This window comes from Haliotis rufescens, unplaced genomic scaffold, assembly GCF_023055435.1.
Source record: "Haliotis rufescens isolate VD_foot unplaced genomic scaffold, xgHalRufe1.0.p SCAF_11, whole genome shotgun sequence".
NCBI classification, from domain to species: domain Eukaryota; kingdom Metazoa; phylum Mollusca; class Gastropoda; order Lepetellida; family Haliotidae; genus Haliotis; species Haliotis rufescens.
Genome location: NW_025963791.1, coordinates 43,097,267 through 43,112,060, shown reverse-complemented (window position 1 = coordinate 43,112,060; position 14,794 = coordinate 43,097,267). Strand labels below are relative to the sequence as shown.

At 43.8% G+C, this 14,794-nt stretch overlaps 1 protein-coding gene across 1 annotated transcript in view; it reads left to right on the top strand.

Annotated features, from left to right (window-relative positions):
• Positions 1-8,710: 8,710 nt before the first annotated feature.
• Positions 8,711-14,794, top strand: part of LOC124121087 — a 175,968-nt gene continuing 169,884 nt past the window's right edge. Inside the window, exon 1 of the mRNA XM_048392794.1 lies at positions 8,711-8,839. Within this exon, the coding sequence (XP_048248751.1) occupies positions 8,744-8,839 (96 nt within the window). The 5' untranslated portion in view covers positions 8,711-8,743. The remainder of the gene's footprint in view (positions 8,840-14,794) is intronic.

Sequence of the window (14,794 nt, the reverse complement as noted above, 5' to 3'; positions counted from 1 at the left end):
CATCGTCTCTATCAGAAGTGTTTGGCAACTATTGAACTGCATGGCAAGTATTTATAATACGACCGAGGGAGGAAATATTCTTGGGGGAGATTTTATTTCGTGGGGTGGGGGAGAGTTTATTTCGAGAGAGGCGGAACTGTACCAGTATAAATTCGCCGGGGGGAGATTTTATTCTGGGGGCGAATATATTTCGTGACACCGGCTATTTCTGAGCCAGAACCCAAACGTAAGATACTGTAAAATGACCACCAAAATAACGTTTGATATTGAATGCTAGGTTTGCATTAAAACCAAGTTACACGCATTTCATACACTTTTACAGAGGGCAAACAAAGTGATCAAATAGCCTACATCAGCATGTACGGCTTACATAAGGATTTATTCATTCATTTAAACCTTCATCATTCATTTTCTTCTTTTAAGATTCCGTTACATTGCTTGTGGGATTCATCCATTCTGCATTCGCCTCATGCGCCAAGGCACAGTTCCTCACTACGTACGTTCATACTAAGCCCGGGGGCACGGGTGGCCCAGTCGTCTAAGGCGCCGCGATTCGCTGTGCAGAGTTGCGTCCCTTGGGCACGCCAGAAACCTATAATTGTGATTCAAATCCCGGTTCGCCCCAATTATGTTTCTAGGTTTGTCAGCACCATACCCATGCTCGTGGGTTTCACTGAAGTGGTGGGCGGTCGGGTAGCCTAGTGGTTAACGCGTTCGCTCGTCACGCCGAAGACCCGGGTTCGATTCCCGACATGGGTACAATGTGTGAAGCTCATTTCTGGTGTCCCCCGCCGTGATATTGCTGGAATATTGCTAAAAGCGGCGTAAAACCATACTCACTCACTCACTCACTCACTCACTGAAGTGGTAAACGTCTGAGACCTGTGTAGCAGGGCGTAGAGTCGTCCCACAGATGACATCCTTACCTTGTCAGCTTGCTGACGGGGTTAACCTCTTTGGTCATGTTGACAAGGCGTCCGACCTCTGATCGGAGGTTAGTCATCCAGCATTGGACAGCAGGATTGGACATTGTTAAGACAACATGCATGAGGTATTTTACGAAATTGTCAGAAACTGAAATGAAAATTTGACAAAAATGATATGTAAAGCAACGAAAGGAATGAGATCTTTTCATAATTTTGATAAATACACACAGCGCCTGTGTTAAGTTTGTGGGAACAACTTCTATATCCCAGTGGAGTACTTTATCTGTTTACTTTCTGAATAATAATACTTTCGTTGCCATAATCATTTCTCTCTAGATAAGTTTATGTTCTGTATGTAGCATCAATCAAGCAGGCATACTTACCCGAGGGATATCAATGGTACCAGACAAGATGAGATCTTCACGTGACTGGAGTTCTTAAGAGGTCCGACAAAGGTAGCACAAGATACTTGCCGATAGATGTGACGATTGTTACTAACTGCTGAACAACCTATTACAAGCATATAAGCTGAGTAACATACATGACTATTCATGTCACCTTTTGCCTCAATATACAGACACGGAGCTACCAAACATCACCAAAATAACCACACACTGACAGAAATATTTGGTGAAGTTAACTCACGTACTTAGTGAATTTCACTGTCCACTCAGTCACTAATTTGTTTGGAGATGATTCGTATATTTTTGTTCGTAAATGTTAATAGTAGCATGGGTGGCCCATCGTATGACTGGTACAATTTATTTAACAGTTACTAGAAATTACTATCAATTAATAAAAGAACCTTCTTCTCATAATTTACCAACTACAGTGGTACAATTCCTAAACTTGTAGTAAGTTTCATTTTACATTTGCAAAGGAAAAAAGTAAATAAACTGCAACACTCAGGCTGTAACGAAACGGAAGAAATGTGTCCGGGAGAAGGCAGCTGTTTCCAATAACATGGTCAGTTACCGTCAGCTACCGTCAGTTACCGTCAGCTACCGTCAGCTACCGTCAGTTACCGTCAGCTACCGTCAGTTACCGTCAGTTACCGCCAGCTACCGTCAGCTACCGTCAGTTACCGTCAGCTACCGTCAGTTACCGTCAGTTACCGTCAGTTACCGCCAGATTCCAACATTACTTCCCTGATTTCGGTAAAACACAGTTGGAAAAATGCTAGTCAGAAATGAAACCCGAAGACATGAAAGTTGAACCGAGGAGAGCGAGCCGGCACGGTTTCAAAGGGTAGTTTGGACAATGAATATGCATGAAAGAGGCTAAATTTCCTGTACATGACGATAAACGTGAGCAGAAAGGGAATTTCCCAGACTGTAATATTGGGATTCCCCGACATTCCGCAGTAATAAAAGTAGTGCGCCTCGGTGGGCGTGGCTTAATTTTTTACATTCATTGGGAAATGACCAACACGTGACCAATTCAGCTGATCAGAATGCAGGAATTCTTCCCCCCCCCCCCCCCCTTGGGATACGATGACATGCATCAACCAAGTCAGCAAGCGTGACCACCCGATCCCGTTTGTCGCCTCCTACGACAAGCAACAAATTCTAAAATTGCACTTCACATTTTACTCTAGATTTGCGTTAAACGTTGATTAGATTTTAGTTAAAATATGTTGTGGAATGTGGAGATAGGAATGTGTGCTGCACTTTCAAGGTACACAACAACCGCTCCTCGACCCTCTTGTTTTGTCGGCACAACATATACCACAGTATTGTCACGTGTCCTTTTACTGTCTGAATAACAATGCCTTTGTCACGATATTGCTCTCGATATATGTTTTTCGTTCTTCCGATATCCAGACAGTAGTTGTACTGCAGCAATCGTATGGTGGTCGGAACAGGCTGTTGCTAAGTAACCATGGGGAATCTTATCCCGAGGGATATAATGGCGCTGTACGTAGTATCAGAATCATTATTAAACGGTAATGCTAACATATATGTGCATGAGGGATCAAACATTTTGAAATCAAATGGTCAAGACTGATTAGAGTAGTGAGTAGTGTACTGTGACGGTTGAGAGTACTGTAACGTTTATCTGTGACAATTGTCAGAGGCAGTAATTCATTGAAACGCTCTTAAAATGTCTAGAGTTGTTATGACACCGAAAGCATGACTTAGAGTTACCTTTTTTGGTTGTCGTCAACAAACATAACAGACCTGATCTTTGAAGAAGTTTATGAAGGAACTTTTTCTTGAAGACAAGCTGTACAAGAGAGAATCGAGGTCTTTGCTGACAAGAAGTCATATCTACTTGCTGAGGGGCCGACCATTTAATAAATTTAATTCACCACTCATGATCAGTATACATTCCCAAGACATTCTCTTTCTCATCGCCAAGGTGTCGAGACTTGCTCCAGAAGTGAAACTTTTTGGTTGTTTTTTGCTTTGATTTGCCTACGAACATTGCCCATTGAGTGCTCATTGATTACGGAGAAACGCCAGTTATTGCATGTTGTGCACACAATGTGCGCTGTGTCTGCCGTGGCTAATGTAAGTACACTGCTCGCTGTTCCCAGTGTAGAGAACTTTCTCAGGAGGAATTTTTATTTACGCAAGTGAAGCAAGCGTAATTCGGATCGCAGAAGTAAATCTGCGTCCAAAGACAGGGAGCACGGATCATCGAGTGTAAAGAAAGCCTGATGTGTCACGTTAAAACCTGAAGCAACCAACCAACAACCAACCAGAAGGGATATGCCTGTAACAAAAACAATCCCTACGTCTTGGTGTCATCGACAGTAGTCGTGTTGCCTATGGTAGACCGTAGACCCTTTTGTCGGAAGGTTCAACACACAGCTGCTGACCTTCGTGTCACCATCCCAGATTCACCGGCATGCGGTCACGACATGCTTCCCATGCCTCCTTCAAGACATTCGATAGTGAAAAATACATTCCTGAGTGCACTGACTAAGGTACAGAGCCTGTTACGTGTTGTTGCTACCACTTATTGTACTACATGAATGCAAACCTAAAACGGTATGTTTTCAATATATGTTTTATTATTCCATGACCATGGGTGGTTATTTACTGATTTCAATATTTAGTTCTGTACGTACCGATTTCTTGGGTAACCTCTGCACTTCAATCACCTACTGTTCACAATCACAATACTGTTCTTGCTTACAGGCTGATTTTGAACCAAATACTGAACCAGGCAGCATGTTTCTGCAGGCATCAAAGTGACTGGGTCTTCTCTGTTAAAGAAAATCGACAGATCTTGCTTCCGAACTGTCATCAAGCATATGCAATCGAAAGGACTGAAATAACTCCAACAGCCATCCATGCGGACATGGCGTCAACTTTAGGGCATGGGGATCCTTTCTTTGCCACTGATACAAGAGGGCACAGGAGTTCAAAGGAGTCCAATTCCGAGCTATACTGAATTTCATTACATTGTGGGTGTCATTTTTTGTGTGAAGTTTCAGCTTTATTGGTCTAGTGCCGTCTGAGAGCTCAGGTCAGAACGTAAAATATGTCGAAAAATGACTAATCCAAAGCGTCTTAACAAACTGTACCTTATCTGTACTGTGCCATTGTAATCAAAACATAACAGACCGATTCTCCTGACATCTGACTGTATTCCTGGCGTTATGTCTCTTGAATGTCTCCTTGGTCACAAAAAGTCCCGTCATCTCTGACTCGCCTCCAATCTTCACGACCTGGTCTCTGACCAGGGTTATTGCATGCACCTGGTATAGAGGAGGGTTGCTGTGTGCACCTTGTGTAGATGGGGTTGTTGTGTGCACACAATATAGAGGAGGGGTGTTGTGTGCACACAGTGTAGATAGGGTTGTTGTGTGCACACAGTATTGAGGAGGGATGTTGTGTGCACACAGTTTAGATAGGGTTGTTGTGTGCACCTGGTGTAGAGGAGAGTTGCTGTGTGCACCTGGTGTGGATGGGGTTGTTGTGTGCACCTGATGTAGGGGAGGGTCGCTGTGTGCATCTGATGTAGATTGTGCTGTTGTGTGCACACAATATTGAGGAGGGATGTTGTGTGCACACAGTGTAGAGAATGGTTGCTGTGTGCACCTGATGTAGAGGAGGGTTGCTGTGTGCATCTGATGTAGATTGTGCTGTTGTGTGCACACAATATTGAGGAGGGATGTTGTGTGCACACAGTGTAGAGAATGGTTGCTGTGTGCACCTGATGTAGAGGAGGGTTGCTGTGTGCATCTGATGTAGATTGTGCTGTTGTGTGCACACAATATTGAGGAGGGATGTTGTGTGCACACAGTGTAGAGAATGGTTGCTGTGTGCACCTGATGTAGAGGAGGGTTGCTGTGTGCACCTGGTGTAGATGGGGTTGTTCTGTGCACACAGTATTGAGGAGGGTTGTTGTGTGCACCTGGTGTAGATGGGGTTGTTGTGTGCACCTGGTGTAGAGGAGGGTCGCTGTGTGCATCTGGTGTAGATGGGGTTGTTGTGTGCACACAGTATTGAGGAGGGTTGCTGTGTGCACCTGGTGTAGATGGGGTTGTTGTGTGCACACAGTATTGAGGAGGGTTGTTGTGTGCACCTGGTGTAGATGGGGTTGTTGTGTGCACCTGGTGTAGAGGAGGGTTGCTGTGTGCATCTGATGTAGAAGGGTTTGTTGTGTGTACACAGTATTGAGGAGGGTTGCTGTGTGCACCTGGTGTAGAGGAAGGTCGATGTGTGCACCTGGTGTTGAAGGGGTTGTTGCATGCACCTGGTGTAGAGGAAGGTTGCTGTGTGCATCTGGTGTAGAAGGGTTTGTTGTGTGTACACAGTATTGAGTAGGGTTGTTGTGTGCACCTGGTGTAGAGGAAGGTTGTTGTGTGCACTTGGTGTAGATGGGGTTGTTGTGTGCACCTTTTGTAGAGGAGGGTTGCTGTGTGCATCTGGTGTAGATTGGGTTGTTGTGTGCACACAGTATTGTGTAGGGTTCTTGTGTGCACCTGGTATAGATGGGGTTGTTGTGTGCGCCTGGTGTAGAGGAGGGTTGTTGTGTCCACCAGGTGTAGAAGCGGTTTCTGTGTGCATTAGGCGTAGAAGGGGTTTCTGTGTGCATCTGATGTAGAAGTGATTGTTGTGTGCACATTGTGCAGTGGTGGTTGTTGTGTACATCTAGTGTTGAGGAGGGTTGTTCTGTGCATCTGGTGTAGAAGGGGTTGTGTGAATCTGGTGTAGAAGGGTTTTTTGTGTGCACCTGCCGTAGAGAGTTTTTTGTGTGCACCTGCCGTAGAGGGGGTTGTTGTGTGCATCTGGTGTAGAAGGGGTTGTTGCGTGCATCTGCTTTAGAGGGGGTTGTTGTGTGCACCTGGTGTAGAAGGGGTTGTTGTGTGCACACATTATTGAGGAGGGTTGCTGTGTGCACCTGGTGTAGATGGGGTTGTTGTGCACCTGGTGTAGAAGCGATCGCTGTGTGCACCTGGTGTAGAAGGGGTTGTTGTGTGCACACAGTATTGAGGAGGGTTGCTGTGTGCACCTGGTGTAGAAGGGGTTGTTGTGCACCTGGTGTAGAAGCGATCACTGTGTGCACCTGGTGTAGAAGGGATTGTTGTGTGCATCGGGCGTTGAAAGGGTTTCTGTGTGCATCTGGTTTTGAAGTGGTTGTTGTGAGCACCTTGTGTACAGGTGGTTGTTGTGTGCATCTAGTGTTCAGGGTGGTTGTCGCGTGTATCCAGTGTCGAAGGGGTTGTGTGCATCTGGTGTAGAAGGGGTTCTGTGAATCTGGTGTAGAAGGGATTTTTGTGTGCACCTGCTGTAGAGAGGGTTGTTGTGTGCATCTGGTGTAGAAGGGGTTGTTGAGTGCATCTGCTGTAGAGAGGGTTGTTCTGTGCATCTGGTGTAGAAAGGGTTGTTGTGTGCACACAGTGTAGAGGATGTTTGCTGTGTGCACCTGGTGTAGATTTGCTTGTGTGCACACAGTATTGAGGAGGGTTGCTGTATGCACCTAGTGTAGAAGAGGTTGTTGTGTACACACAGTATTGAGTAGGGTTGTTGTGTGGACCTGGTTTAGAAGGGGTTGTCGTGTGTACCTGGTGTAGAGGAGGGTTGTTGCAAGATCCTGGTGTAGAGGATTGTTGCTGTGTTCACCTGTTGTAGATTGGGTTGTTGTGTGAAAACAGTGTAGAGGGTTGTTGCTGTGTGCACCTGTTGTAGATTGGGTTGTTGTGTGCACCTGGTGTAAACATGGTTGTATTGTGCATCTGGTGTAGATGGGGTTGTTGTATGAACACAGTATTGAGGAGGGTCGCTGTGTGCACCTGGTGTAGAAATGGTTGTTGTGTGCACCTGGTGTAGAAGGGGTTGTTGTGTGCATCTGGTGTAGATGGGGTTGTTGTGTGCATCTGGTGTAGATGGGGTTGTTGTGTGAACACAGTATTGAGGAGGGTCGCTGTGTGCACCTGGTATATTTTTTGGTTGTTGTGTGAACACAGAATTGAGGAGGGTCGCTGTGTGCACCCGGTGTAGAAGGGGTTGTTGTGTGCATCTGGTGTAGAAATGGTTGTTGTGTGCACCTGGTGTAGAAGGGGTTGTTGTGTGCATCTGGTGTAGATGGGGTTGCTGTGTGCATCTGGTGTAGATGGGGTAGTTGTGTGAACACAGTATTGAGGAGGGTCGCTGTGTGCACCTGGTGTAGAAGGGGTTGTTGTGTGCACCTGGTGTAGAAATGGTTGTTGTGTGCACCTGGTGTAGAAGGGGTTGTTGTGTGCATCTGGTGTAGATGGGGTTGTTGTGTGCATCTAGTGTTCAGGCTGGTTGTTGTGTGTATCTGGTGTAGAAGTGGTTGTGTGCATCTGGTGTAGAAGGGATTTTTGTGTGCACCTAGTGTAGAGGTGGTTCTTGTGTGCATATGTGCAGAAGTGGCTGTTGTGTTCATCTAGTGTCGAGGAGGGTTGTTCTGTGCATCTGGTGTACAAGCGGTTGTGTGCATCTGGTGTAGAAAGGGTTTTTGTGTGCACCTGATGTAGAGGGGGTTGTTGTGTGCATCTGGTGTATAGGGCTTGTTGTGTGCACCTGGTGTTGAGGGGGGTGTTGAGTGTATCTGGTGTAGAGGGGTTGTTGTGAGCACCTGTTGTAGAGGGGGTTGTTGTGTGCATCTGGTGTATAGGGCTTGTTGTGTGCACCTGGTGTTGAGGGGGGTGTTGAGTGTATCTGGTGTAGAGGGGTTGTTGTGAGCACCTGTTGTAGAGGGGGTTGTTGTGTGCATCTGGTGTATAGGGCTTGTTGTGTGCACCTGGTGTTGAGGGGGGTGTTGAGTGTATCTGGTGTAGAGGGCTTGTTGTGAGCACCTGGTTTTGAGGGGGGGGGTGTTGAGTTCATCTGGTGTAGAGGGTTTGTTGTGTGCACATGGTGTTGAGGGGGATGTTGAGTGCATCTTGTGTTGAGGGGGTTGGTGTATGCATCTGGTGTATAGGGGGTTGTTGTGTACACAGAGTGTACAGTGGGGTTGGCATGTGTACACCTGCTGTTGAGTCGGGTTGTCGAGTGTATGCTGTAAAGATGAGTGCTGTTGTGTTCCACCGATGAAGGAGTTGATTCTGGTGAAGAGTTGGGTGATGTATGGAATGTTCTGTCCCCCATCTTATATATATTCCTTATGTTGTATCCCTAGTACCGCCGACATCACAAGAAAGGCCGCACATAATAACTAGGCAATTCAGTACAAAACGAACCACGAAGCAGACCCCACAACATTCAAATAGTGCAGTAACCCTAACCTCAGTCAGTCACGGGTGGGAGAACCCTCTCGCTCCCTTTGCGGATCAGACTGAAACCTAAACTCCTGTTGCCGCTCAGTCAGCTCGACCCAATAGGTGTAGCACAGGGATGTATCTTGATAGCGTGTCGGGCAGATCCTTCCCAGCCATGGAGGGCCGTAGACGTCTTCTTCTACTGGTGCTGGGGATGTCAGTTTTCACTGCGGTAAGTAGATCAGTACTGATATGCTCCCTAGTTGTCTTCCTTTGTTTCTCTGAACGAGGAAGGTGAACATTTCGAACTGGGTATTAAATAGCTAACTTTTTTCTCGGATTATTATTTATATATTTAGTTCTATTCTTTCAACATCATGTATTATTATGCCACAAAGTGAGTGAGTAACAGTCATTTTGGATTTTACAACACCTACATCACATATATTTCATTGAAATTCTGGTACAGATATTCGTAATTCGACACATATGTACTGGTGCTGTCGTTTATACCGTTGTAAGTGTCAGGTTTTCATTTGAAATGACATGTGCAACAAAGATACCAAGACGCCTGCTAATATTGTTATGCCTTAAAGTGAGATTGACCAATCAGAGATCAGAACTACTAACCACATATGAGCCCGTTTACCGTCAGTTCAAATCTAAGATGGTTGTAACGGACCTTATATGAGACCGTAAACCATCAGTAACAGCCATTTCGTTATTCGACACTGTTTTGTGTTTTAATATCATTAATTGTGTTGTGAAAAGACGTTAATTTTTAAAGAAACCACGTTTGGGAGCTCATTCATAAAACTCATAGAGAAAAAAAGCTTAACCCCCTGGATGCTAGAGGAACATATTCTTTATGTCCCTCCTCTTCAACACCCACTTTGAAGTCGAGTAAAATTCAAAATACATCACGCACACAGATACACTTCTCAGTGTTGAATATTGTGGGAAAGTATCTTTTCTGTGACATCATCCACTGGCATTTTAGGCCAAGCAAAAGTACTGATCACGGGTATCTGTCTCTTATCAAATCAGCAATGATCAATCCAAAACGTCGCTGATTAACCTAGAATCGTTTAGGATGTTTATGAAAATAGGCAAATACGAACGCCGAAGTGAACTTTCTGGCATATTGGATAGAGTTTACGAAATCATGTTTCCGCACACCGGTTATGAGACGCCTGTAACATCACGTATATGTCAAACACAGCTGCGATACAAACATCCGTGAAGTCCACATACACTTTAGAATCAAATGACAAGTGGTCTTTGTTACCAATACATAGGGTCTAGATGAAATCAAGCAAAATAAATTAGGTGTGAAAATGAACGCTGTGCGTAAACAAAGCAAAGTTCTGATTTTACACAGTGTAGCATTTTCTCCTAAATTTTTCTGCTCGTTTCATACATTGGCTCAACATTTTCAGAATATGCATGGGAGGAGAATCGTAGGAAGAGTTAGGGAAATAGAAATAGAAAAATTACAAGGAATTGATAAATTCAACAGAAATAGTCAAAGTTCAGTCCTCCCTGACGCCATGACTGACGCAAAATCACGCATCAACGACAACGGTATTTATCGGAAATTCTTACAATTTCTCTTGGTTTCAATTAAAAATATAACAACAAATAACAGTACACAGATTGTCAGAATGTTTCTGATTACTTACATGTCACATTCATGTAAATACTATCCTTGAATCAACGAAAGTCCCTTCGTAAATTTCTTTGAGGTGAAGGTCCTTGAATGAAAGTAGACACGATCATTGTATCCTGCTGTGGACAGTTTCAATTATGATGTTGATTTTGCATATATTTTTTTAATGAACAGCCGTTTAATTTCATGTTAGAACTACAAGTGAATATATTACTTTAACAGAATGGATACTATTTTCTGTTAAAATATGTTCACATTGTTAAAAGAATTGTCTTGGTCTTGGAATTGTTTTTCATTTCGTTATTGATATACAGAAAGGTGATACCCATAACGACACGTACACCAGATGCGCGTTTTAGTCACAAACGATTTACGAATTATTCCTCTCGTTTTGTATTATATAATCAATGGGTTCACCCTTTTTTTAAATATTGTGATCACAGGATTTTGAACTGTTTACTTTATTTCTCCAAGAATTGTGAAAAGTATAAAAAGTATAAACCGTGTCACTACCCCGTTGGTCGAGCCTGATACGATTCTCCTGATAATTTCAAACCAAAGGAATATTCTTCGCATCTTTTATTGTCGGATTCAGAGACGAGATGAAGAGCAGAAATCATATACACATATCTATTTATTTATATATTCAAGAAATTATTTACATTGTAAAAGCAGTCATTTTATGTTGTATCGAAAAAGCTTCAAATTCCGTTTTAAACATCGATATTTTCCATACCATGAACGAAAAGCAGGGGAGATTTATATCAATCATACCAGTGTCATCCTTCTCCGACGTTGTCAAAGCCATAAAACCAGCCATGACGTCTAATAGAATGGTGTCATTTATTTTATAGTTATTAATTACATTTGATGATAAGGCTAGTGCTCCATTAATAATGGTGCAGCAGTAGTCAAATTACACTTGCACGGTCAGGAGAATTTTGGAATCAAAGGACTAATTTATAGGTCAGATAGGGCCATCTATTTCGCTTATAATTTCTCTTTTATGAAGTACGATTTAATCATTTCTTATGGGTTTGTTTATACCTAAACATATACAGTTTCAATATCGATATTTGTGTTCGAATAGCTTAGTTCCGCGTGAACACATCACCACGAAAATATATTGTCCTTATCCACAGCTTATTCAAATGTGATTTTCTCCAGTGTGACGTTCTGTCGTGTAATGTACTCCTTGGTAATGTAATCCAGTGTGATGTACTCCTGTATACTTAACAGTAATGTACACCAGTGTGATGTACTCCAGTGTATTTCACAGTAATGTACTCCAGTGTGATGTACTCCAGTGTGATGTACTCCAGTGTGATGTACTCCTGTATACTTAACAGTAATGTACTCCAGTGAGATGTACTCCTGTGTACTTCAAAGTAATGTACACCGGTGTGTTGTACTCCAGTGTGATGTACTCCAGTTTGAAGTACTCCGGTGTTAAGTACTCCGGTGTGATGTACTCCGGTGTTAAGTACTCCAGTGTGATGTACTCCGGTGTGATGTACTCCGGTGTGATGTACTCCAGTGTGAATTACTCCTGTGTGAAGTACTCCGGTGTGATGTACTCCTGTGTGAAGTACTCCAGTGTGATGTACTCCGGTGTGATGTACTCCAGTGTGATGTACTCCAGTGTGATGTACTCCGGTGTGAAGTACTCCAGTGTGATGTACTCCAGTGTGATGTACTCCGGTGTTAAGTACTCCAGTGTGATGTACTCCGGTGTGAAGTACTCCGGTGTGATGTACTCCGGTTTGAATTACTCCTGTGTGAAGTACTCCGGTGTGATGTACTCCGGTGTGATGTACTCCAGTGTGATGTACTCCAGTGTGATGTACTCCGGTGTGAAGTACTCCGGTGTGATGTACTCCAATTTGAAGTACTCCGATGTGAAGTAGTGCGAAGTACTCCGGTGTGAAATACTCCAGTGTGATGTACTCCATTGCGAAGTAATGTGAAGTACTCGGGTGTGATGTACTCGGGTGTGAAGTACTCCGGTGTGAAGTACTCCAGTGTGAAGTACTCCGGTGTGAAGTACTCTAGTGTGAAGTACTCCGGTTTTATATACTCCAGTGTGATGTACTCCAGTGTGAAGTACTCCAGTGTGAAGTACTCCGGTGTGAAGTACTCCGATGTGAAGTACTCCGGTGTGATGTAGTGTGAAGTACTCCGGTGTGAAGTTCTCTGGTGTGAAGTACTCTAGTGTGAAGTTCTCCGGTGTGAAGCAGTGTGAAGTACTCCGGTGTGAAGTACTCCAGTGTGAAGTAATCCAGTGTGAAATACTCCAGTGTGAAGTACTCCGGTGTGAAGTACTCCAGTGTGAAGTACTCCGGTGTGAAGTACTCCAGTGTGAAGTACTCCTGTGTGATATACTCCTGTGTGAAGTACTTCAGTGTGAAGTACTCCGGTGTGAAGTACTCCGGTGCGAAGTACTCCAGTGTGAAGTACTCCGGTTTGAAGTACTCCGGTGTGAAGTACTCCGGTGTGAAGTACTCCAGTGTGAAGTACTCCAGTGTGAAGTACTCCGGTGTGAAGTACTCCAGTGTGAAGTACTCCGGTGTGAAGTACTCCAGTGTGAAGTGCTCCGGTGTGAAGTAGTGTGAAGTACTCCGGTGTGAAGTACTCTGGTGTAAAGTACTCCGGTCTGAAATACTCCGGTGTAAAGTACTCCGGTGTGATGTACTCCGGTGTGAATTACTCCTGTGTGAAGTACTCCGGTGTGAAGTACTCCGGTGTGAAGTACTCCGGTGTGAAGTAGTGTGAAGTACTTTGGTGTGAAGTACTCCGGTCTGAAATACTTCGGTGTGAAGTACTCCGGTGTGAAGTACTCGGTTTGAACTACTCCGGTGTGAAGTACTCGGTTTGAACTACTCCGGTGTGAAGTACTCCGGTGTGAAGTACTCCAGTGTGATGTACTCTTTTCGGCAATACTCGAAGTCACCGCATGACTGTTGGCAGTGATAACACCACCCTATAAACACCCGGTGTTGGGGAGAACTTGTGGCGTGATACGAATACAACAAATTCTTTTTTAAACTTCAGAGTAAGTTATCCTTCAATTTATCTGCCAGTTACCAGTTTCAATCCCCGCACACCGCGACCTCTCTGATCCCTTTTGTGCCTCTGCGTGTCACATGATTTTGCAATTTTGTATCAGATGTATGCCACTTGGAATACCGAGGATCATCGCCTGCGCCTATTCTGAGTATGTTGCTTTCATGACCCAAACCACACATCCATTCACTGAATTCCTGTAATCTTCAGTGACTTTTCTGGCCCCAATGCATGCATTGGGACAAACCATGATACGTTTGACCCAAATGAAAAGGTCTGTATTTGTGATGAGGAAAACGTATCTAATACCCATTCAAGGTGGCACATAAGAATGTATCTATAAATACATGTTAGTTAGTATAAGTGTTCTTAAATTCAGCTCCATTTTTATAGGTATGTTTGAATGTGTCTAAACTGAACTGGAAAAGAAACTTGTCACGTGACCTATCAGACGTTTGACATTTTCCGCCCGACGCAGAGTCTTTGCATGTATGGAAGCACGGGGTGGCCATATTCGGTATTAAAGTGACAAATATTGTGTCTGTAACCACTTTCCGCGTTTGAATGAATTGAAGTAAAAATCTGGAGAACTAAATTTTCAACTCCCACTAATTTTGTTTGTCTGGGGTACAATATGTAACAACGAAATGTCAGGTTTGACGTGTTGAATATTTTGTCGAATTGTTGGTTTATAAAATATATTTTACTTGTGTCGTAATTACAGTCACATCAATCTGTTGCAAAGTTTATGTTGCCGTCAAGTTTACGTTAAACACCAAACTAGGCTTTTATATTAGTTTCGCAGTTCTGCATTCCGGGAACGCCCCATATGACTTTGGTAGTAGTATTCCTGTTCTCGACAAAGGCCCAATATGACTTGGGTAGAAGTATTCCTGTTCTCAACAACGCCCAATATGACTTTGGTAGAAGTATTCCTGCTCTCGACAACGCCCAATATGACTTTGGTGGAAGTATTCCTGTTCTCGGCAATGCCCAATATGACTTTGGTGGAAGTATTCCTGTTCTCGACAACGCCCAATATGACTTTGGTAGTAGTATTCCTGTTCTCAACAACGCCCAATATGACTTTGGTAGAAGTATTCCTGTTCTCGACAACGCCCAATATGACTTTGGTAGTAGTGTTTCTGTTCTCGACAACGCCCAATATGACTTTGGTAGTAGTATTCCTGTTCTCGACAACGCCCAATATGACTTTGGTAGTAGTGTTTCTGTTCTCGACAACGCCCAATATGACTTTGGTAGTAGTGTTTCTGTTCTCGACAACGCCCAATATGACTTTGGTAGTAGTGTTTCTGTTCTCGACAACGCCCAATATGACTTTGGTAGTAGTATTCCTGTTCTCGACAATGCCCAATATGACTTTGGTGGAAGTATTCCTGTTCTCGACAACGCCCAATATGACTTTGGTAGTAGTGTTCCTGTTCTCGACAATGC